This window comes from Zonotrichia leucophrys, chromosome 26 (genome assembly GCF_028769735.1).
Source record: "Zonotrichia leucophrys gambelii isolate GWCS_2022_RI chromosome 26, RI_Zleu_2.0, whole genome shotgun sequence".
Taxonomy (NCBI): domain Eukaryota; kingdom Metazoa; phylum Chordata; class Aves; order Passeriformes; family Passerellidae; genus Zonotrichia; species Zonotrichia leucophrys.
In genome coordinates, this window is record NC_088195.1 from 6,512,004 (window position 1) to 6,537,401 (window position 25,398).

The 25,398-nt window shown below is 50.8% G+C and overlaps 1 protein-coding gene across 4 annotated transcripts in view; it reads right to left on the bottom strand.

Annotated features, from left to right (window-relative positions):
• Positions 1–963: 963 nt before the first annotated feature.
• The window catches only part of PPP1R12B (protein phosphatase 1 regulatory subunit 12B), a 137,547-nt gene continuing 113,112 nt past the window's right edge, over positions 964–25,398 (bottom strand). For all 4 annotated transcript variants that reach the window (XM_064733337.1, XM_064733339.1, XM_064733340.1 and 1 more), the window contains 6 exons: positions 18,055–18,071; positions 17,443–17,590; positions 15,704–15,808; positions 15,420–15,473; positions 14,033–14,083; positions 964–4,192 (listed from right to left, as the gene is read on the bottom strand). In XM_064733337.1, the coding sequence (XP_064589407.1) occupies positions 4,106–4,192; positions 14,033–14,083; positions 15,420–15,473; positions 15,704–15,808; positions 17,443–17,590; positions 18,055–18,071 (462 nt within the window). In that variant the 3' untranslated portion in view covers positions 964–4,105. The remainder of the gene's footprint in view (positions 4,193–14,032; positions 14,084–15,419; positions 15,474–15,703; positions 15,809–17,442; positions 17,591–18,054; positions 18,072–25,398) is intronic.

Here is a 25,398-nt window from a genome sequence, read left to right on the forward strand (position 1 = left end):
CGTGAAATAAATACTTTGGAAAGGCCCTCTAAGATCGTGGAGTTCAACCACTAACCCAGAACTGCCATGTTTACCACTGAAGCATGTCCCAGGTGTCACACTCACAAATATTTGAACACTTCCAGGGATGGCGACTTTGCTGCTGCCCTGGGCAGCTGTGCCAGGCCCTGGCAACCCTTTCAGGGAAGAATTTCTCCCCAGTATCCAACCTAAACCTCCCCTGGCACAACCTGAGGCCATTTTGTCTTGTCCTGTCCCTGTTCCCAGGGAGCAGAGCCCAACATAACCCGGCTGTCCCCTCCTGTCAGGAGCTGTGCAGAGCCAGAAGATCCCCCCTGAGCCTCCTTTTCTCCAGACTGAGCCCCTCAGCTCCCTCTGACTTGTGCTCTGGGCAACCTCAAACCCCAGCTGAGCAAGGCTGGACCAGAGCTGGGGCACAGGTGGGAAATACCAAATGCCCTACAGAATTCTTGGCCCCCAGCACACTGAGTGTGGCCCACAGTCACATCCTGCTCCACCAGCCCTAAGGAAAGAACTCAGCCTGCACCAACCACCTCTGAACACTGGAATACATGGAGATTCCAGCAGCCTCACCCAAGACAGAGGTTCCCAGATGTGACACCACCTCCTGCCTGTGCCACACTTTGTGCTGACCAAACTTGTGAGCAGAGCAAAACCAGGGCTTGCCACCAGAGTGGGAAATGGGCCTGATCCCCAGTGTGATGTTGAGGAGGAGATGGGACCCTCTCCTGTTTTACCTTCCCACTGGTGGGTGCTTTCCAGGCATGTGCATCCCAGTTCCTTCATTTCAGCTTCCCCTGAAAAGGCACTTTTGTTGTAGCTGCAAAACTTTTGTGCTTTGATGGATGATGGACATTGTTATGCCACAAGAATTTTGGGAGAAACAGGGAATTTTAGCACAAACAACTTATAATTCCAGAAAGATGGTAGCAAAGTCAAAGCTTCTATTTTATCAACTCTTACTTTATTCATTTATAAATACTGTTGTGTTTACAAGCATCATAGCTGTGAATATTATTCCCAAACTTTCAAACACATAATACTTATAATACTATATAACAACAACCAGTAAAACAAATCATTCATCTCAGGGTTTGAAAGGCCACTCAAAAGTTGCATAAAAATACATTCTCTCCCCATCTCATCAGCCAGTCCTGCTTCTCCAAGGACTTTATTTACAAAGAGCCATCACCAAACTTGCAGCCACAACAGGTGGGTTCACCCCAAGCGATAAAAATTAACTCACCCCAAGCAATTGCTTAGAAAAAAAAGCTCATGTTCCCCGAGGGAGACCACGTCTGGCAAATGCTCTGGTTCCAAGAGGGATCAATTTTAAAAACCTATTTGCTCTGCACCTTGTGCCAAGCACAGGGTTTGAGGTGTCCTGTTTGTCACCTCCTCAGTGCACTGGTTATGTCAGGCATGAAGTGAGACAAAGAAAATCCATTGTCAAGAATGTAATTTGCAGTTGCGCCGTCAGCACGGGACGCTCACAGCTTTGGCTGATCAGGGACACTGAGCTGAGGGGCCCAGGGCTCAGAGAATCCAGTGCTCAGCAGCCACTGCAGCTGCAGTGGTTTGGCTTTGCAAGGTGCCACTCAGAACGAGCCCCCACAGCCTTTGCACTCTGCTCCTTGGGAAAGAGGCAGCAAGTGTCCTGGAAGAAGGGGCAAAACATCAGTGCAGGATGGATTTGTCAGATTGGGTTGAACCCTCTCGCTAAAACAGACACCAGGCTTCTTCCTGCTGCCAGGAACCTGTGAGAAGGACAGGATCTTGATTCTGAACTCTCCTCCTCATCCTGCCGGGATGCACGGCCTGAGGCTCCAGCCCAGCTGGGGAGCACCTCCTGCTCCATGGGCACAGAAGGGAACAGGGCTCCTGATCCCTGAGCACAGAAGGGAACAGGGCTCCTGAGCTCTGAGCTCTGAGCACAGAAGGGACAGAGCTCCTGATTCCCGAGCTCCAGAGCAGAGCAGAGCCCGAGGCTGAAGTGAGGAGTGGTCACCAAGAGAGAAAACACCAAGAACAGCAGAAGGACTCACAGAAAGAGTGCACCAGGAGGGGATGGCGTGCAGCGGAAGCACTGACTGGATCTCAAGACTTAAAGCTGTTAAATAGCGCGGGGTTAAAATCAAGGAATATAAAAAGGATGCCTGGCTTAGGCAGTGCTCTGCAGAAACCCTGATGCCTTTACCAGCTTTGGTCTCTTCCTCCCAAAGCTCAGCAGCAGAGGCAGGGCCTCTGTACCAGGAGAAACGGTGCCTCAGCTGCACAATGGCTCCACCAGCTCAAGAGCAACTTGTGGTCAGAGCTGCCTGGGGAGAACTGGCAGCTCCAGGAAGAGCAAGAGGGTGGAAACAGGCAGGACAGGGAGGGGAAGGGGGGAAAATGGAGAATTAGGGGGGTGAAAAAGAGAGAAAACCCCAGAGAGGGGAAAACAGAGATGCTTTCTGAGGCAATAACCAGCAAAAGCTTTGAAAAATGCCAGGATTGCCTGACAGAGAAGTTTTACCCTGCTGAGCAAGCTCAAGTATTCTGCTCATGTTCAAGTATCTCATCTCTCTGGTAGTGGAGAGTCCCCCCAGCCAGAGCTGCTCAGGAACGTGGCAGAGCTGCCCCATGGCCACCCCCAGGTTCAGGGACCAAGAACTGCTGCCCTTGGCCAGACAGAGCCTGGGGAGTTGAAGGACAAAGGGGATGAAAGGATGAAAATATGGAAGGATGTAGATGGGAGAATGTTTGGATACAGCAGGACATCTCTGGGAGGGAAGGTTCTGTTGGAGAGGAGTCTGTTAAAGGGAAGCTGAACAGAACTGCTGACGTCCCACAGCATGGAGAGAGGAGCCAATGTCTGAATGCCCATGGGAGAGAACAATTCCAAACCGTTTAGAGTGCATGTAACATTAAAGAGGAATAATTCTGGGGGGTTCCTTCAAGGTCAAAGCTTATCACAAGTTTCTGACAGGTCAGAAGACTTTCATTTACCATGATTCAGTTACCAGCAGCTCCCTGTCCCTCTGACACTGACACACTCTGGCCTCTCCAAGGTGTGTGGGACAGGATGCTGGCATTCTCTGTCTATAAAATCCTGCTGCAAATCAAAGGGAGGGTACCTGAAATACCAGACCAGGCTCTGCTATGGGCTCTGCCTTCAGGGAGGCAGTGGGAGAATGTCCCAGATGGCTTTTGGGAAGGGGAGCCTGGTTTCTGGCATGGGCACAGCTCCCTGCAAGGTGATTCAGGCTCACACACAGGTGAGAGCAGCAGAGGGTCTGTAGGGGTTCAAGTTTGTCCTTCAGAAAACTCAGCAAGTGCCTGGGATATGTCCTGTCCCAAGGAACAAGAGTCCAGGTGGCAACTGGATGCTACCAACCACAGAGACAGGAGCCCTGGAAGGACACAAAGTGACACAGGATCACCCAGGCTGGGGGAAAAGGGAAGCTGAGGGACAAGGGTCTGACACTGAGTGTCAGCACAGCACTGATGGTACTGAACAGGCTCAAAATCTTATCTAAAATAGAAGACTCAGTCTACTGGGGCAAGAGGAGAAGGTGTCTGTGCAAAACAGCTCATCAGCCTGTGACAAACATGAGCTCTGGTGGCTTTCACAGCATCACATTTAACCAGAGTCCCACATCTCAGTGGGCTGATGTGCATCCTCAGAGTCCCAGCCCAGTTCACATTTCCCACCTGTAAAGGGCTTGGACATGCTGGGTTAGTTCTTCAGATGTCACTTTTTACAGTAGGAGCTTCCCACTCCAGGTCAGAGTCCAAAACCAAACACTGAGCTTTTGGAAGAAGTTTTGGCAGCTCAAACCCAGTCCTCACGTTTCTCCCTTGAATAAAATGTCCGAGATACCACAACATGCATCAATTAAAAAAAATAAAATGGCAGGGGGTGTGTTGGGGGGAAATAGGGCTAGAAAGGGAATGTACAGCAAAGGGCAGGGCAAGGCAGGTGTGACATTGATCCCACAGCTGAAACACTTGCTGTACTGACGGGAAGGAAGGGGTAGGGCTGGGTGGTGGGGTTGGCAGCTGGTGTAGGACACCCCTCCTTGTCCTCCCTTTGCTCTGATTCCTATTTGGAGAGTTTGCTGATGACTCGAATGAGGGCTCCGTTCTCATCCTTCAGCCTTTGGTTGTCCGACTTCAGCTCTGTCAAAATCTGTGGAGAGACAGAGACAAGGTGGGATCAGAGGGGCTGGGGGGCCAGGGGGACCCTGCCCCCTCTAGCAGCACCTCCCATGGCTCTGCAGCATCCCCAGAGCTCTCACAAGCTGGGTGAGAGGGGTCTCGAGCACAGCACTGAGCAGGGAGCCCTGGTGCAAAGCAAGGCCTCAGCCCCAGCAGCAGGGCAGGAACCATTTCTGAGCTGCTTCATCCCAAACCTCTGCCCAGAGGCCAAATACAGCTCAGCAGACAAGTAAAGTTGGTTTTCCTGATATGCTTTTTCCATTTTGCCAGGACTGGAAGGGAAACCAAAGGCCTGGAATCTTCATTTAGGATTGGACCTTGCCAAATCTCTTTAGAATACCCCCAAATCTCCTTGGGACCCTGCAGATGTGTGATACAGCCCCAAGTGCTGAGGCCAGAGGACTGGTAGAACACACTGACACTGGAGGTACCTCCTGGGTGCTCAGCTGAGGTTGCAACAGACCAAAGCCTTTGGAAACAGAGAAGAAATGGCTTCAACAAGACCCTTCCAGCATTTCCCATTGGCACAAACCCTGCTGGCTTCCTGTGCTGCAGCCAGTGACCTTCCCTGGGCTGTTCCCAACCAGAGGGAGACCCTGCTCCTGTCTGGGGGTGGCACACAGGGGGTCACTGCCAGCATGGGTGACCAGGGCTGCAGGGACACCCAGGGCAGAGTGGGGTCACACACATGGCACCTGTATGAGCTCAGCCACAACTCCTGTCTGCCAAGCTGCATCTTGGAGGAATTCTTTCAGATTAAAAATCTGCACTAAATCTCCTTCCTCCTAACCAGGTGTTTCAGCTTTGACCACAATGTTCTGCCCCCTCCACCTGCAGTCCCTCCCTGCTCACCAGCTCTGAGTGGGGGCAGCTCCTGGGGCAGCTCCAGCTCCCACCAGAGCAATTCCCTTCTTACATGGTTGGGCCAAGCCATGGTGGGCCCCAACACCCCCAGCTCCATCCCCGTGGGCACTGCTGGGGGAGGCTCCAGCTGGGAGGGAGGAGAGGCTGGTGCTGCATGGTGGGACATTGTGGGAAGGGTAAATCCATGTGCTGGTGCCACCGTGGTGACAGAACAGCACTCGTGGCTCCTTGTGCCATTTCTCAAGGCCAAACAAGAGGCATTGCCATCATCATCACCCAAGGATCAGGAGCTCAGAGACACAGCAGAGCTCCTGGTATCTCTGCACTCCTCTGTCTCCTCCTGAGCTCCACCAGCCACGCTCACACTGGTGCCTCCCAGTGCCTGCAGGAGCCCCTCCACCCACTGGGCAGTTCCTCATGGGAGGCTTCGTGTGACCTGTGTCACTTATTTAAAAATGAAGGAATGTGAAATAAGTGCCTCTGGACACGTTTCCTGGTCACAACCCAGCTCCACCGTGCCCACTGAGGCCTCCTGACAGCTGCACATCATCCTGAGACAACACAAGCCCAGGGTGTTCCTCCCTTGGAAGCAGAGTAGCCTCAAGTGAGGTGAAATGAACCCCAGGGGAACTGGGGTTCCAAGGCTGGAAGGGCTGGAGTTTCCAGGAATGCTGAGCAGGGATGTGGCCCAGCCCCAGGGAAGGGCAGGGCTGACCATGAGCAGTGTTGGTGTCACCTGGGTTTGGGCAGAGCAGCAGGGCTGTGTGGCACCTGGGACATGGGAACACTCACTGAATGCACAGGGCTCCTCAGAACCCATGTGCCTGCAGGAAAATGAGATTCACTGAGAAGCTCTGCTGCCAGAGCGTGGGACAGCTGGCACAGCCTAACCCAGGGACAGCTCTGCACAGCTGTGATGTGCACAGACACCACTGAGGCAGAGTTTACACACAGCAGCAACAGCCTGTGTCAGACCTACTCAAACAGCTGAAATAAACCAGCAGAGCTCACAGACCATGGCTCTGCCCAGCCTGGCACTGGTAGGGAACTGCAAACCTGTGAGTGAGGAGTGAGTGAGTGAGTGAGTGAGTGAGTGAGTGAGTGAGTGAGTGAATGAGTGAGTGAGGAGGGCAGTGTGAGCCCCAGCCAGAGCACAGGGGATGCAGGGCACTGATAATGTGGGCATGTCCTGGGAGGAGGAGAGGTCACTTGCAGGTTGTGAAACATCAGTTCTTTTTCTGAAAATAATTTTGCCCAATTTTCCCTCTCAGATCTCAAAGCATGTGGGGAAGGAGAATGACTTAAACTCACAGTTTATGAGAAGAAATGAGGCAGGGTCAGGCTGGAGGATAGTTCCACAGATTAAACACAGAAAGGCTGTGAGATCATTTCACCTGACCACCTGCACAATCCAGGGCACACAATAAAACCCCTGACTCTCCTGGCCCTGGTGACACACATGTGGGCTTGAGCTGACACTCCTGGAAAGGGGAAGCCACAATTCCCCTGATTAGTTTGTTTCTATGGTTAATCAGCCTTGGTATAATTTGTGTGCTAAGAATAGATTTCTTTATTCTGTGGTGCCACTTCCAGCCCACAAGAGCACACAACTTCTTGTGTCCCAAGGGATATGAATATCCCTACTAACCTGCAAAGGACAGGCAGGGCCCCCAGAAAGGAGCACTTACAGCTTTATTTTAGCATTGAACCAATGAAGTAGCAGGAAGAGATGTAATTTAACTGTGTGATGTGTGAAGGCAAAGCTTAGGGAAGACTCATCCTTGTGTTTCCACCACTAATTGTCCAGCACTGGATTTAAAACAGGAGATGAAAACACAGAGTGCTCCTGGTCTGGCTCCTGCTGCTTCCCCCACCCTGTGCCAGCCCACAGGAGGCAGGGATGCTGAGCCTGTGGACTCACACCCAAAAATTTCAGTTTAAAATAAGGAATGGAGCTTGTCCTTTTTGTTCAAGTGACCAAGAAAACCTGCTGAGGACAGTTCACTTTGTAGTTTTTCTAAAAATACCCTTTCTGTCTAAAATGTTAGCTTTTCACAACATCCCTGCAAATTTCCTGACTCTGGATAATCTGATTTGCTGAGTGCCAGCTTCTCCCTGAACTAAGTCTAATTAAAAAATAATTCTATTCTAAGCAGCCATGTGCATAAACCATTTATTTTCAAGTGTCCAAGGCCAGGCTGGACGGGGCTTGGAGCAACCTGGTCTAGTGGAAAGTGTAGGGGTGGAACGGATGAACTTTAACTTAACCCCTTCCAACCCAAAGCATTCTGTGGGTCTGTTTGAAGGCCAAGTACCAGGCAAGGAGCTGCTGGCACTGCCAAGCCACCCCAAAGCCATTCCCAGAGCTAAGCTGGCAAGGGCAGCAGCATCTGCCAAGCAGAGCAGGAGGCAGGGGGGAGCAGAGCTCCAGCAAGCCCTGCCATGGCAGCAGCACCATGCCCTGGGAATGCAGAGATGCTGTGCCACAAGCTCTGAGCCACAAGGCAGCCTGGGGAGCAGAGCAGAGCCGAGACCTGCCTGGAGGAGAGGAGGAGGAGGCAAGATGAGCCCGAGGGAAAGCAGCTACAGCTCCTCTGATTCCTTGGGCTTGGAGGGCAGAGAGAGTCTGGCTACAACCCGGGTCAGAGCCCTGTTCTCAGCCAGCAGCTGCTCATTCATCTGCCTCAGAGTGTGAATCTGTTTGAGCTGGTGGAGATTCTGCAGAGAGTGAGAGGAGTGGACAGAGAAATACAGAGAGAACATCATGGAAATGAACAGAAATGGGCACAGAAATGGGAGTTTAGTTCATAGGCAGTGAAAGAAAAAAAGAGAATAAAAGAAATTAGTAGCAGAGAGTGCTGGATGGGAAAAGCCTGACAACACACCAAGGATATTTTGGGAATCAGCCCTTTCTCCAGGGGCCCCCAAAATCTTAAAAAAGGTCAAATACAGGGATTTCCCACCACAAAGCAGGATTATATTCAAGTTTACCCAGACAGCCCTAGGACTTGGGAACTGCTGTGAGACCTATCACCAGTGACTTAACACCTAGACAGGCTCTGAAAGCTCTGCTGGGAACTGATAACTCTGTTAAAACTCCTTTTCTTCATGTATCTCTAAAAGCCAAAGCAGCTGTGTGGAGCAAAGAGGAACCAGAGCTTCCTGAAGATCCCAAAGGCACAGAATGAAGCACCTGAAAGTGTCACTGTCCCACAGCAGATCACCAGGACAGGTACTGTGTCTCCTTGTGTCCCTCATCCCTGAGTGATGCTCCTGGCTCTGCCCACGCTCAGTCCTGCCAAAACCTCTGGGGTTTGGTTTCTCATCCATGCCCAGATTCAACTCTTCTCTGTCTCAGGGCTCAATTTATCTCTGACCTTCAGAGGGGACAAGTCTGAACCTTAAACTGTTCATTCTAGGAAAAGGAGTCTGAATGAGAGCATCTCCCACAGTGGGGATGTGCCAGGAGGGCATTCCTGGTGACAAAGGCAATGAGGGGCACAGGACAGGGCAGAGACCAAGCCCCACGCTGGGACTGGCACAGGAACAAACTGGACATGGGTACAAACTGTGAATGGGTACAAACTGGGGCTTGCACAAATACAAACTGGGCACAGGTACAAACTGGACATGGGTACAAACTGTGTGTGGGTACAAACTGGGACTGGCACAGGTACAAACTGGACATGGGTACAAACTGTGTGTGGGTACAAACTGGGGCTTGCACAAATACAAACTGGGCATGGGTACAAACTGGACATGGGTACAAACTGGGGTTGCACAGGTTCAACAGCAGAGGGAGGTCAGGAACAGAAGAGCCATGAGGAAGCAGAACAGGGAAATGGTCCAAGCCATGCAGACATCCCAGTGCCACAAGGATGACACTGTTCCCAGTAATGCCAAAGTGAATTCATGTGCTGGACATTTACACCACTGCAGGCGCCAGGAGATGCCAAGAGCTGTGGAGCTGCTTCCTGAGCAGCATCCCTGCCCTCCTTCCTCCTGAGAGGTTGGGCAGCTGGGCCAGAAGAAAACAAGAACCCCTCCTGAGCAAGAACCCATCCTGCATGATGGAAGGAGCCCCAGCACTGGGCAGGGGCAGGCAGGAACCATCCACAAGAAGAGTTGTAAATTCAAGTGGCAAATTCCCAGTCCCAAACCAAAGCAGTCCCACAAAGCACCATATTCCTCCCCATGTCCACTTAGTGGCAGAAGAAGACACAGGCAAGGGTTTATGAGGAAGAGGGTTCCTTTCTACCATTTCATTAGCAAAAAGCACTCAAAGGGAGGGGCTGTCTGTCCTGAACAAAGAGCACCATGAAAGAATCTACTGGGACACAAAGACAGTGACCATCCACCCAACCTGCACTACTCAGAGAAGCTGTGGATGCCCCATCCCTGGCAATGTCCAAGGCCAGGGCAGGGCTTGGAGCAGCCTGGGATGGTGGAAGGGTCTATGTCCATGGCACGAGGTGGAATGAGAAGGGCACCTTCAAACCCAAGCCACTGGAATTCTCTATGACCCAGAGCTGACTGCAGCTGGCAAGGAATCTGCTGTGTCCCAGGACATTCTGTCCAAGGGCTCATTCCTGTACAAAACTGAAGCACTCTGTACACCCCCAACCATCAGCTCTGTTCCTAGCTGCCCAAAAGCCCTACATTTACTCTCCATGACAGAATGAAGACACCTCTTTGGAAAGCTTTGCAAAACCAAGGTAAGCAAGACAGGAAGGCAGGGAGCCAGCACAGGATGGGGTTTGAGCCCCTGAGATCATCAAACTGACAGAGCAGCTCCTGGGACACACACACAGTTCTGACACTGGATAAATCAACAGATCCCAAGACAGAGCTACAGCAAACAACTGCAGGAAAGCTGCAGTGACACCACAGCAGTGAGATCCCTGCTCACCATATCCCATCCATCCACCCATCATCCATCCACTCATCATCCATCCATCATCCATCCATCCATCCATCCATCCATCCATCCATCCATCCATCCATCCATCCATCCATCCATCCATCCATCCATCATCCATCCATCATCCACCCATCCATCCATCCATCCATCCATCATCCATCCATCCATCCATCCATCCATCCATCATCCATCAGTCCATCCATCAATGGATTCCATCCATCCATCCATCCCTATCCATCATCCATCCATCATCCATCCATCCATCCCTATCCATCATCCATCCATCATCCATCCATCCATCCATCCATCCATCCATCCATCCATCCATCCATCCATCAATGGATTCCATCCATCCATCCATCCATCCATCATCCATCCATCCATCATCCATCCATCCATCCATCCATCCATCCATCCATCCATCCATCCATCCATCCATCCATCCATCCATCCATCCATCCCTTCACAGTCCAAGATTTGCTGGCTGCCACTGTGCTCAGTGAGGACAGACAGACAGACAGACATGGCACAGCTGTCCTGTGACACACCACACCTGCTGTTAGGAGGTGTACAGGAGCTGCTGTTAGATGGCTGTACTGGAATAGTCCCTTCTTTTGATAGTACCAAAACCAGCTGAGGATACTTGCTCTGTTCACCCTGGGGCCTGAGGTCAGGCCCCACTGGGGGCTGCAGCTCCTCCCAAGGGACAGCTCTGATCTCTTCTCTCTGTGAGCAGGGACAGGACCCAGGGAGCAGCTGGAGCTGTGCCAGGGCAGGCTCAGGCTGGATCTCAGGAAAGGTTCTTCCCCAGAGGGTGCTGGCACTGCCCAGGCTCCCCAGGGAATGGGCACAGCCCCGAGGCTGCCAGAGCTCCAGGAGTGTTTGGACAATGCTCTCAGGGATGCCCAGGGTGGGATTGTTGGGGTGTCTGTGCAGGGCAGGGGTTGGACTGTGGGTCCCTTTCCATTCAGGATATTCCCTGATTTTATGATACACAGATAATAAAGCCCCTCTGTTTTATAACATGGCTCACAGCTGGCAGAAAGCATCTAACACACACAGCAGGGGCATGGTGCTGTGTGAGGTGGAAAGGACTGTGATCATTTCAGAGACCACCTTTGTTTTTCCACACCAGCACAGCACAGAACCTCAGCATGGTCCCATCAGCCCCTGCTCAGCCTCCACACCTGCACAGCCCTCAGAAAGGATCATTTATGTAAAAATGTCTGTGTGCTGCAGGTAGGCCAGGCTCCTGTTTATGCACCAAATCCAGCAAGGGCTGGGAGGCTGGGACTGAAGCCAAGGGCAAAGAGCAGGATCTGGATGATACCGCTGTGATTGCTTATCACTCTGCTTGATACTTGGCTTAGCAAAAGCAGGTTTCTCAGTTTTTGGTACCTGCCTTCAATTAACAGATTTTGTGCCTGCAACACTAATGAAAATGCCCAGAGCCTGCACGATGCTGCAGCACTGCCATGGAATAAAGGAGCTTCTGTGACCTTCAAGAACAATTGCTGTGTTAAGTTGGGACCTCAGGCACTTGGCATTGAATTCAGCTCAGTGCAAATGTTAATTTTCTTTCTCCTGCCTCAGCCAAGGTTCTGGATCTCCAGTTGAATTGTGCAGTCACTCAGGGAAATGTTGAGTCTCTGTCAACTTTGCAAGAGCAGCTCTGAGGAGCAGCTCTGCCACCAAGGTTCTTGAAGTTACCAAGCCTGTCTTGCTCCTCTTCACTTCTCTATGGCTTTGGTAGCAGGGGCCACACTCCAGACAGGAACAAAGCTCACTCCCTCAAACACAGGCTGAAGTATTGCACATTTCTGCCACCTCTGCCTCCTCTTCCTCAGAAGTCAGCTGCAAGGAGAGGACAGCCCTGGCCAGGACATCTCATGTGCACAACTGGACATAGACACCCCTGGATCCAACAGCTGGATGTAAGTCTTGCTGGATTCAAAGACTAGTGGGAAGAATTCCCCAAAACAGCCTGAGACCTCATCACCTGACAGGTTTGTTGTTTCCACATGAAAGGAAATTGGTGGATTTGCCTTTTCCTTCACGACTCCTTCCTTATTCTGACTCTGCACAACAGCCACTCAGGTAGTGCAAGGAGCAAGAATGAAAGCCCAGCCAGAATTTGCAGATTTTCCTGGCTCAACTCCCACAGAAGTGACTAACAGGGATGCTCTGCAGAGGTTATCTCCCTCCAGGCAAACACAGCAGGGCTGCTTCTCCCACTTCAAGGCATCATGAAAATGGACACAACAGTTTCCTTTTGGAAAAGTCCAATTCAATGCTTCTTTCTTAAGGGATTTTATATTCCTTTTTTTTTTTAGTAGATGTCAAACAAGACATGTCACAGTGCCCTCAGGTACTCACTGCATGCTTAAGGATTGCAAAAACTAGTAAAAATGTAGTAGCACCTCAGAAAAGAGATTTTCCGAATCCTTGGCTATTTGTTCTAGTAACAAAAGGCCACTGTGGTTGTCCAATGCAGCAAGAACAGACAGAGCAGAATCAGCACCACTCTCAAGGAGCTGAAGCTCATTTTCAGCTGGAGCACAGGTTCCTTCAGCCCATGTCTCTCAAGGCAGTGTGAGAACACGTCCAACCTCCAGCAGTGCTTCTCCTCCTGCCCTCCCTTGGCTTCCATGGCTCTGCAGCTCCACTTGACCTGGAGGTGCCCTGGCTGTGTCCAACAGACCCTGCAGGAACCTTCCCTCATTACTTCTTCCAGAGCAGTATGTTTCCAAACTGAGGCCACTAGAGGCCACCACCTTTTCTTCTTACTCCATGGGCTGAAGCTGCAGGTTTGCAGGGATCTGCAGAGCTGAAGGACCAACACAAACTGCTCATGCCTGTATCTCTCTTGAAGACCACAGCGCTGTAATTATAGGAAAGTCTCTGTGCAGTTGAAGGTTCCTACCTGCTCACTGAACAAAGAATCTGGAACTTAGACATATTCAATCCTTTCTCCTTCTCCTCCTGGCTCACACATTCACGCTTATTTTCCCCTCTCTGAGAGAACAAGAGCCTTACAGCAAGAATCCACCATATTGTTGTGCTACTTATTGCAGAAGATGCAGCACAGGCCTTTCAGAGTTATGTGCTTGGTAGAAACAAAAGCTTCAAACAGAAACAGAGCTGGAGCCTCCTCCAGGGTGGCAGGAAGTCATTTCTGTCAGTGCAGGGAGAGCTCTCAGGTGGGTCCTTCCTTCTGTCTGAGAGCAGCTTGGTCCCACCTGCTGATGTTGAAAGGGAAGGAAAGCAGGGGCAGAGCAGAGGGGCACCCACTCTGTGAACACAGCACTGACATCCAGCAGAACTGCAGTGCTGCTGAGCTGGGAGAGGCTGTGGGGGTGTGAGGGCAGCCAGACACTGCTGGGCCCTGCAGGGCTCCCCTCATGGCCACAGCCATCCTGGAAGCCACACCATGGGAGCAAGAACGTGCCACAGCCCCAGTGGCCATGGCTGGTGACAGCAAGCCATGCTGCACATCCCATCAGGAAGCAAATTCCTCTCTGCTGGAATTATCCATCCCAGGCTGCCGTGGCCTCCCAGTGACATGCTGTGGGAAGGGAGCACAGGAACACAACCACTCTGTGTTTTCTCCTGGCCAGTGTGCGTGAGCTCAAAGCCAGCTTTGTCTTCTTACCCATCCGGAGAGAACCTCAGAGCCTTTACTCGGGCTGCAGACTAGTCAGAGCACAGGGGGTCAGCACACTGGAACTCAGCGATGCCACAGAAAGTTAGTTGGGGAAGGCATTTAAGGAGAACAGCTTTCACCATTCTCAGATTAAACAGCAGAACAAATCAAACATAGGAGCAATCAGATGAATAAGAACCAGGACAGTTTATTAGCATTTCATGTTTGGAGAACAGGGCCATTAAAGCAAGTTCTGACTGCAGAAAGGAAAATGAGATCCTTCCCATGGACACCTTTAACATTCTCCTCCTGGGTGACAGTCCCCAAAGACATGAATACAAAGCATATAAAATGGAATAGACACAGTGAAGATTATTTCTTACCTTCATTTCCTCCTCCATTTCAGAGAGTTTCCGCTCCAGGGCTCGCTTCTCCTGTTTACAAGGATTCATGACAAAGAAGGTCACAAGGATTTGGAAGAAAAATTTACAGTATATTTTCTTTTAAAGAAAAATAGAAATCTTGTGTTTCTGTAGCAGCATCCCCTGAAGAGGGGAATGCAAGGCAGAGGTTACAACCAGGAGCTGATCAGATGGGAGAGGGCAGCTGGCAAACCAGCAGGGATATAAGCTGGGCCTGTTTGGGCACAGCACAAGCTCTACTCATACCCCTAATGAAATTATTCCCCATTTTCAGTGATCCCAGTTCTCAGGAGCTGCTGATATAATGTGATTTTGAGCTGTGTAGGTGAAGCCATGGATTTACTTATACTCCACTGAAGGTGGCAATGAGAAAAGTCCCTGAGCTGCTCAAATAGGAAACAGAACATGGAAATTCCCTGCCTGGAAATCCTGTTCCTCCCAGATAATCCAGGGCTGCAGAGCTGACTGCTTTCAGTGCATTTCAGAAAGTGAGGATTAGACTCTGCTGTGTGAGTGGCCTCAGCTACACCTGTGTCCAGGTGAGGAGAAGTGCTCTCCTCAGTGACTTTCCCAACATGAAGGGGCTCAAACTGCCCCAGGGACATGCCCCGAGAAGGGGGAATGGGAAACATGCACCAAGAACAAGATTTACACTCTCTGCCCTGCTCCTTTACCCTGTGCAAAGAGCCATGAGGCCAGGAGAGTGAGGAAAAGGCAGCTTCTGATGTGCTGTGGATGATGAGTTCTGGGGCACTTTTTGCCCACAGCACAGTTCATCCAGGGATTCTTCAGTGCAAAATGCATGAGCTGTCCTGGAAACAGTTAATGCATCTTCACTGAGAACAGCTGGACGTGTTTTTGCTTTCTAACTCACAGAAATTGTGGCTGTTGTGATCCTAATTCAACAGAAGTTATACAGGATGCTGCCCTGACTCCAACAAGGCCAAGTTCAAGGTCCTGTCCCTGGGTTGGGGCAATCCTTGGTACCAACCCAGGCTGGGGAAAGTAGGGATTGAGAGCAGCCCTTCCAGGATTCTGCCTTGTTCCTCCACCACCCCAAACCAGCCTTTATTTGTAAGGATCAAGGATATTTTAAAGCATAATGGACCAACAGTCTCCCAGTGTGATACAATCCATTGGTCCTCAGCTGCTTAGAACCAAAGAGAGGAATCAGAATAAGCTGAGAGCAGCAGAGTCTCAGGCCCTGCAAAGGTCAGAACACAATTATCATTGTGCACTGCTCCTTAAGGCAAAAATACAACTTATCTTTTAATTAACACTTCCCTTCTAGAAATGACTGCCCTGCACGAGGCACAGCTGTGACTCAGAAGAAAGCAGAGACACGTACCCTCTTCTCCATCTCCAGCATGCTGGACCGGTCAGAAGTTTTCTCCTGTTTCTGCTATGGAAATTAAAAATAGAAAGTGATTAAACCCGAGAGCTCTCACAGGGTGCTGCACAAAGGCCAAGACAGCCTGCAGATGCTCTTGCTTGGGATGCAACATGTTGATTTACAAAATTATTTGCTTATTTCTGTTTCCTCTATGGCACCTTCCCTCCCTTTCCCATTCTGGAACAAGTGTTGCTTTGTCATGCTCAGTTTCTCCAGTCAGGACCTGGATTTTCCCTTACCTGGGCTGCTTTTTCCAACTTTGCTTTGATATCAGCCAGCTCAAGCTGAGCTTCTTGCAGCTTTGACTTCAGCTTTTGATTTTCAGACAGGGCACTCTCGTATAACTGAAATGCAAAACAAGAGCTCAATTAACCAGGCTGCTCCTGGTTAATTAACCCCATCCTGCCAGGCTGAGCAGACACTGCCCTCAGCACTGAGCTGAGGGGTTCACTTTGCTCCCACACATCAACAGATGAGAAGGGAAAACAAAACCAACCTGGATGCTTTACTTATGTTTTCATAATTCATGAATTAGAAATAAGAAAAAAGCTGTTGAATTTTGTAGGGAGTTTAAACACAGCCAAGAGGGGACAGTTTTAATTTAGGTAATTCTTTACTCACAGGGTGGTCAAGCCCCGGCACAGGGTGCCCAGAGAAGCTGTGGCTGCCTCTGGATCCCTGGAAGTGTCCAGGTCCAGGAGTGTGAGAAATGGTTACTCACTTTTCATAGTTTAGGAAGGTCCATTAAACCTTATCAAAAATACAACAGAAGACTGAATAGAGAAAAAAGGTTACAGTGCAGGGAGCAAAGGATTTTCCCCACCATGTGCTCTCTCTCCCACACAATGGATCCTTTTTAACCCTTTAACCCCTCCCAAAGTTCTGTCCATCAACCCCTTCTTTGCTGTCCAGTAGTGGAGATCTCTTCTTCAAATCCTGATTGGAGGTCAGGTGTTCCATAGTGACAATCTGACCGTCCCAGATGTCCCAACCCAGCTGTCCCTTGATAACCACGTGAGGGGGTACAACATAACTATAAATCTATAAAACTTTTCTTAACCTATATACATGATATTTGTCTGTTAATTGTGAGAGTCAATCATCACATTACTCATCTGTCACAGTGTCCCAGATTGCAAGGCAAGATGTATTCTATTTGCCATCTGCATGGCAGTTGTCTTCTGTTATGTGGGCAGTTTTCCTTATCTCTCTCTGAGTGATCACAATCACTCCTCCCTACGGAGGGGACATTGCTGATAACAGCTATTGAATGTCCCTGCATGGCTGATAAGAGCTACAGCATCCCATTGGGAGATGGGAGCCCAGAGGGAGGAGCCAAGCATTCCTACCCAGATATAATCTGGAGATTCTGGAACACCAGCACAGCTTCTCCACTGGATTGCCCAGAGGAACAGCAGCTGCCTCTTCTTCCCCTGGATCTTCAGAGGAAGAGACTGCACCTTTCTCCAGGATCCCTGCTCCAGCAGAACCAGCCCTGACACTGCAGGAGGGCTGAGCCACAATTCCAATGGGACTGCTGCCAGCAGCCTGACCCACAGGGTGTCAGGCTGTGTTCTGACTCTGACAGTGCTGTTTTGGTTTATTGCATTGTTTATTTTATCCTTTTATTTCCTTCCCTATTAAAGAACTGTTATTTTCTGCTGCCATATTTTTCGCCTGAGAGCCCCTTAATTTAAAATTTACAGCAATTTGGGGTGAGGGGGTGGTTTGAAAGACTCCTGTCTTTCAAACCAAGACATACAGGAGCAACCTGGGATAGTGCAAGGTGTCCCTGCCCATGACAGGGGTGGAATGGGATGAACTTTAAGGTCTCTTCCAACCCAAACCACTGGATTCTTTGAAACGGAGAAAATGAGCATAAACATCTTCTTCTTCCCACTGATTCTTGGGGCTGGTTTCTGCAGAACAGGCAGGTTCTGCAGTGTGTGCAATGACAAGAATCAGTTTAAACCCCTACTTTCTTGTAGTCCCTGTTGCTCTCCTCCTCGGCACGGCTGCTGAGCGCGGCGAGCCGGTTCTCCCTGCGGCTGTAGGCGCTGGAGCGGCCGGAGGAACGCTCGCCGTACGACGAGTCGCTCGTGCTGGGGTTCGTAGCTGCCTCCAACCTGAAACACGAGCAACATCCAGCACTGTGGGGCTGTGGGAACTTGGAACAGCCAGCACAGAGCCCAGCTGGTTGGGACTGCAGGGAGGGCAGACCCAGCTGAGCCAGTGGGAGCACCCTCCGCTTGGCCCTGGGCATCGCTGCCCAAAACTGGCAGCCACCACCACCACAACACCTGAAAAAATCCCAGGGTACCAGCCCAGCCTCCCATGGGCACTGACTTCACACAAACCTCTCATCTCCAGGGTGGGAACCAGCTCCATTTCTAAGAGGGCACTGAGGTAAATAATTTGGGGAGTAAAGAACAGAAGCAAACTGGTGCCACAGCTAAGCTCAGGAAAGGACCAAGTAGCCAGTACCAGACTGGATTTGAAGCACAGGGAATCCTCAAAGGCATACAAAAACATGCTGCCAATAAATATTACACAGAAAAAAAAAAAAGTAAGAAAAAAATAAAATTCTTACCTGGAAAGTCTTTCATGCTGAAGGGAAAAAAAAAAAAAAAAAAAGGAAAAGGTAATTAATAATGAGAACAAAACATTCAATTCAAAACTGCAGAGCTTCCAGGCAGCAGCAATTTCCCACCTCAGATACCAGCACCCAGCTCATGCCAGGCTACACAGAGATTTCCCAGCCCAAACTGGGAATCTCCAATCTCTGCCTGAATCTTCAACTGCTTCAGCTCCTCTGAAGCACTTATTTAATTCAACTAAGAAATCCTGAACCTTGCTGTTCAAATCCTCATTTCCAGAACTGAAACACCTTCCCTGGAATCCAAACCAATCTACTGTTTCCCTTTTCCAGTGAAGTTATTCTTCCTGACTATGATCACTGTGCTGAGTGATGTGGGTGAGGGAGATGAACAGACACAGGGATCTCCCAGTGTTTGTACTGAACTTGAGAAAATCACACACTCTTCTCTCCATGGGCAAGAGCTCTCCATGGAGAAAAGCTTCATTGTGGCAGACAGAGACACAACAGTAGCTGCAGGAGGGAGGGAGAAGATGCTTACACCAGGGTGGTTGGAGCCTCTGTTGGATTCTTCTTTCCCCATCAGCACCCAAACCTCTGCTGTGCTGTTCTGGGCTGCCTTTGGACATTGGGGGCTGGAGCGTGTCCAGAGAGGGCAATGGAGCTGGGGAAGGGGCTGGAGCACCAGGAGCAGCTGAGGGAGCTGGGGAAGGGGCTCAGCCTGTACAAGGGGGGACCTGGCTCTGGGCCCAGGGAACAAGGGACAGGACACAAGGAAAGGCCTCAAGTGATGTCAGGGAGGTTCAGGCTAGCTGCATATCAGGGAAAATTTCCTCCTTGAAAGGGTGGTCAGGCCACGGCACAGGTTGCCCAGGGCAGTGGTGGTCACACTCCCTGGAAATATTCAGAAAATGTACAGATGTAACACCTGGGGTCATGGTTTAATGGTGAACATGGCAATGCTGGGGAAAGTTTGGGCTCAATGATTTTAGAGAGGCTTCTCCAACTTAGTAACGATTCTATGACTATCCTGCAGAAGCTTAATGTAGTAAAGCACCATTTCAATGACATTTCTAGATTGAACAGTTGCTTCCTACAGTTGCATAAATCCAGTGGTGACAGCATCACTATCCTGCAGGACATGCCACACTGACAGTCACCTCCTCTGACAGACATTTACTCAAATTCCAGGTGCATTCCAACTCTTTATCCTCCCTTGAACTGGAAGTTGAGCTCAGTATTCCTCTGTTGTTTTATCAGTAGCATCATTGTTCTGAAGGAGCACAAACCTCCCACGGGCACTTCCAGCCAATTCCCTCAGCTCTTTTTAGCAGAGTCAACACAAAGGACATCACAGAGCAGATGAGAGGTCAGGCTTTTTGTGCCCAGACATGCTTGCACTGCTGTGCTGTCAGCTACACCAGTAAATCCAGTGCTAAGGCCTCACTGGGAGGCAGATGTGCTGCCTGTCTGGCACCCTGGTGCTTAAAGACTTCAGACCACCCACTCCTGCCTGGCACCCAGACAATGCCTGCCTCTGATCCTGGGCAGGGATCTGGGAGTACACCCCATGGAGAGAGGGATTAAGTCACCCAGTGGACAAGTGACCCAGCCACCCCTCCACTCCAAGGCAGAGGAGCAGGGGGCAGCTCCCAGAGCATCCTGCCCAGTGCCCAGCCCTGCCTGCTGCTTGCCAGGACACAGCAACCCATCACCCAACACAGCTGAGGTTTGAATTCATCCCAGCCTAATGTGACCCTCATCTGGCATCCTGATTCAGGACAGGAAGGTGCCCAGGGAGTCTGCAAAGCATGGGCTGTGTAGCACAGCCTCTGACACGCTGTGCTGTGAGTACCAGCAGCAGGAAAATGAACTGCTGGACCCTGCATGTGGAGCCTCGAGGATGGAGCACAGCTCAGGCAAAGCTGCTACCTGCAGGGATCAAAAGGACAAGCAAACCCTGCTATGAATTAGCACATTCTCCCTCCAGCTGTGCCCACAGGGCCATCCTTAGCCAGGCCCTTGCTTAGGTATAGTGCCTGTTTTAGGTTGCAAGATGCAGCTGGGGGTGTGCGTTCTATCCCCATCTGTCAGAGCTGGGGCAGTTCTCTGCTGTTCATGGGGCAGTTTTTTCTTTATCTCTCCCACAGCCAACCCTCCCGCCAGGAGATCTCTGCTGTCCATGGCCACTGAGTGTCCCTGCAGGGCTGATCCAATCCCACCATCCCATGGGGAGATGCTCCGCCCAGGGGAGGAGCCAAGCATTCCTACCTGGATCCAATCTGAGCCTGGCACAGCACAGCAGCCTTTGCCCCCTGCATTGCCAGAGGAGCAGCTTTCTGCTGCCCTGCATGGCCAGAGGGAGCCCAGGCCCATCTGCAGCAGCCCTGGAGCTGCAGAGGAAAACTCCCCCCTTGTGCAGGATCCCTGCTGCAGCAGAGCCACAGCTGGCACTGCAGGAGGGCTGAGCCCCCATGGGATGGGGCTGGGACACCCCCTGACACACAGGGGGCAGGGCCTGCTCTGACTCTGGCAGGGTTTTCTTTTGTACTATTGCATTTGTATTTTTAATTTTCCTATTAATGGACTGTTATTCCTGCTCCCATATTGTCGGATCTCAAAATCTCAGCCCTGAGATTCTGAGCCTCCGAGACCACTTTGGGGGTCTCGGGAGTCCTGGAATGTTGCCAGAAGTGTCTGGTGGCAGGACTTTAACCCTGCACAGGAGACGACAGGGATGAGGGCTTCACTGGGTGAATGGTGAAGGGATTAGCTAATTAGAGGGTGAGAAACAAGGTTTAGGATTTATGTACAGGGGGGTTTAGAGGAGTAAGATGGAGGAATTGGGGTGTGTCCTGTCCTCCTTCTTCTTCCTCCTCTCCTCCATCTTCTTTGGCCACGGTGGCACCTTTCTATTGGTTATTACTAAGAGTACACCGAGTTATAACAATAGATGGTATTGGGGAAAATTGATAAATATTGTATACGTCACAATGGGTATAAAGATAGGTGCCTGCCCCGGAGGGAGACTGAGTGTGCCCATGGCTGACTGCTGAGCAGATCTCTGGTGGCTGAAAGAACATCTTTTAGATAAACAATTAATAAACATAAAACCAGAAAGAAGAACTGAAGCCTCTTCTCGTCCTTTGATACGCGGGTGCCCCAAGGCCACCCTGGGCCTTTCCAGGCCCCTCAAACAGCCGAGATAAACCCAGACCATATCTTTGCCTGAGAGCCCCTTAATTTAAAAATTATAATAATTCAGAGAGAGGGGGGTTACATTTTCCATTTCACAGAAGGCTCCTGCCTTCCTTAACAGACACCTGACTTTCCAAACCAGGACATAGCCCTACCCTGTAAACACCACACCCAAAGCTCCAGGAGGCCCCAGGCCACGGGCCCTGAGCCACAGCAGTGGGTCCAGCCTGGCACTATTTTATTTGCGCTAATAAAATCTCTTTCTTCTTTTCATCTTAGAGGTGAGAAACCTCCCAAGGAAGATAGCAGATGCATTTCCACCCTGGCTAAGCCCTGCTGCACCTCCACAAGCCAGGCTGGATGCTGTCTGGGAAGCATCTCATGCCACTCAATGTCGTGAGAGGGATACAGCCCTCTTGTCCAAAGAGCCCTGGCTCAGGCCATGCTCTGTGTGACACCTGAAGGCAGCAAGCTGGGACAGTTTCTGTACAGATGGCTACTGCAGAGGGCTGTTAGAGACCACAAATCCAACCACGTTCTCAGCTCATGCAGGGGAGGGGGAGATTGACCAGTGCCCTGCTCAGGTGAGGCCCCACCTGCAGAGCTGCCCCAGCCCTGGGACCCAGCACAGGAAGGAGCTGGAGCTGCTGGAGAGAGCCCAGAGGAGGCCATGGAGCTGCTCTGAGACCTGGAGCCCCTCTGCTCTGGAGCCAGGCTGGGAGAGCTGGGGATATTCACCTAGAGAAGGGAAGGCTCTGGGGAGACCTCAGAGTCCCCTCCTGTGCCTAAAGGGGCTCCAGGAGAGCTGGAGAGGGACTGTGGACAAGGCATGGAGGGACAGGACAAGGGGGAATGGCTTCCCACTGCCAGAGGGCAGGGTGACTTGTGACAGCAGGAAGAAATTCTTCCCTGTGAGGGTGGTGAGGTCCTGGCACAGATTGCTCAGAGAAACTGGGCACAGCTGCCCCTGGATCCCTGAAGTGTCCAAGGCCAGGCTGGACAGGGCTTGGAAGACCCTGGGCTGGTGGAAGGTGACCCTGCCATGGCAGAGGGTGGGACTGGATCACCTTTGATGGTCCCTTCACACCCAAATCAGTCTGTGATTCTAGGATTCTACAAAGGATTTCCCACTTTCAGCCACACAAGGTGATCTCTCCATGGTGCTTTGTTAGCTGAGCTTTCAACATTTGTTTCCTAAACCCCTCAGCAGCCTGAGAGTTCCTTTTGAATCCTGGCCCAATGACCCAATCTCCCCTGAAGAGCTGGAGAAGAGAATTACACTGATGAACAAGGCTCTTGTGGAAAGTTTTTTGTGCACTTCATGCTAATCCCCTTCAGTGATGACTTATGATACGATGACAAATGGCTGGGCAAGTAATCCACTCCTTAGCAAGCCTGAGTTACTGCAGCAACTGCACGTGCTAAAGGATTTGAACAGTGCTGGGAAACATCCCGTGGCTGGGCAAGGTGACATGGAATCCAGGCAATGAACCCAGCCAGGTCCCTGAGCCAGCCAGGGCACTTGCAGCAAGAGGAACAACCATTTCTGTCCTTTTTCCTTCTAAGAAATGAGAATTTCCATATGCAGGGGGAGCAGGGGCATGCTTCCACAAAGGAAGGCTGGGGTGAGAAGGAATCACCTTAAACATACACAGCAAAAAGGGGGAAACCCCTCAGGTTTATTGTATTTATGACTTTGCTGTGATGCATACTGCAATGGCTTGGTTCAGACGGTGACTCTCTCTGTGTGTTTAAAGGAAAGCAAAGTGCCAGATGAGAGGGGAGGCATTGCTGCTGCTGTCAGCACTGAGACAGCCACCCTGCAGTAACCTGGAACCATGGAATGACAGCACCATTAAGGATGAAAAAGCCCTCTCAGAGAAGAACAATGAAGCTGTGGAAGGGTCTGGAGCACCAGGAGGGGCTGAGGGAGCTGGGAAGGGGCTCAGCCTGGAGAAAAGGAGGCTCAGGGGGCCCTTGTGGCTCTGCACAGCTCCTGACAGGAGGGGACAGCCAGGGTGGGGGTCAGGCTCTGCTCCAGGGAACAGGGACAGGACAAGAGGAAACGGCCTCAAGGGAAGGGCCAGGTTGGATAACAGGGAAAACTTCTTCCCTGAAGGGCTGGTCAGGCCCTGGCACAGCTGCCCAGGGCAGTGGTGGAGTCAACATCCCTGGAAGTCTTTCAAAAACATGTGGATGTGGCAATTGGGACATGGGCTAGCAGGGAACATGGCAGTGTTCACTCAATGATCTTAGAGGGCTTTTCCAACCTCACTGACTCTGTGATTCCATGATTCTATGGAACACTGGAGAAGGTGTTCAACTGAGACATCCCTGCCATTTGTTCAAAGAGAGACAAATATCTTCAGAGGCCACTGGGATGTCTCACTGGAGACATTTTCAGCAGAGAACAGCTGCTTTCCTGCTCAGTTCTGCCCAGTGCTTGACCACAGCATCTTTGGAACCCTCTCCATGTGCTTCCAGCTGCACCTGCTCCATCAGAGCAGCCCCCACTGGCCCTGCCTGCACTGCCCTGCCCTGTCCAACAGCCACCAAATATTCACTGAATTCCAGCAGCACTGGCTGGCTCCCTGTGCTGCCCATGGCAGTGAGGAAGGAGGTTGTTTGCTCAGAGAGGAAATTCCAAGGTGAGAGTGAGAAGGTGAAGGACAAAACTCTTCTTCCTTCATTGCTGGGAAGAGAAGCTAGGAATGAACAGAGGGAATGAAGACCTGAGGCATCACATGTGTACCTGCCTGAGCTGGTGCAAGAAGGGTCTTTTCCTTCCTGACTTTCCTGAAGGGAATTGTTCGGGTTTGTGAGGGGATGCTGAGAAACTGCAGTATCCACTCCAGTCATTATCAACAAATGCACTGGAGGCTTTTTCCTTCCCTGGCAAATTTGGAGCAGCACTGCAGTTTTGCCCAGATTCATTTATTTCCCTTGGGATCAAAATTCAACTAAAAACATCAAGAGCCAGGGAAGCATCGAGTTGTGAAATTATCCTTCCATAATCTAAAGAGGGTCAGAGCACTGCAGGGGTTGGGGTGGGGAAACAGGCTGTCCTGGTTCAGAATCTAGTCGAGCTGAGCCTGGCTGCTGCTGCCCACACCCATAGGGGTGACTTCCAAAGGAAAACAAAAGCATGGAGCACTTGCAGACTTGCTGTTCCAGATTGCAAGGCAAGATGTATTCTGTTACTATTTGTATGGCAGTTGTCTTTTGTCAAGTGGGCAGTTTGCCTTATCTCGCTCTGAGTGATCATAATCACCTCTTCCTTGGGAGGGGACACCTGCTGATAGCAGCTATTGAATGTCACTGCCTGGCTGATAAGAACTACAGCATCCCATTGGGAGATGTGAGCCCAGAGGGAGGAGCCAAGCATTCCTACCCAGATATAATCTGGAGATTCTGGAACACCAGCACAGCTTCTGCACTGGATTGCCCAGAGGAACAGCAGCTGCCTCTTCTTCCCCTGGATCTTCAGAGGAAGAGACTGCACCTTTCTCCCGGATCCCTGCTCCAGCAGAACCAGCCCTGACACTGCAGGAGGGCTGAGCCACAATTCCAATGGGACTGCTGCCAACAGCCTGACCCACAGGGTGTCAGGTTGGGTTCTGACTCTGGCAGTGTTGCTTTGATTCACTGCATTGTTTATTTTATCCTTTTTTTTCTTTTCCCTATTAAAGAACTGTTATTTCCTGCTCCCATATTTTTGCCTGAGAGCCCCTTAATATAAAAATTTATAGCAATTCAGAGGGGTAGGGAGGGTTTACATTCTCCATTTCAGGGGAGGCTCCTGCCTTCCTTGGCAGAGTCCTGTCTTTCCAAACCAATAAACATGCTCACAAGCTTCTGGTAATCCTCAGGTCTTGGAGCTCTCACCACAGAGATCCCATCACGTTCCCTCCCATTCATCTCATGGTGGGCAGCACATCCAGGTAGGGCTGAGGTGGTGGAGGACACTGAAGGGGGTCAGCCCATTTTGCCAGCTCAGAGATCATCCAACCCAGATGGGCTGGAAAATCAGCAGGATCTGAGATGGGACCCAAGAAAAAGGGTGAAGAACACCACAGAACCATGGAATCACAGGATGGTTTGGGTTGGAAGGGACCTTAATGCTCATCCTGCTCCACCCTC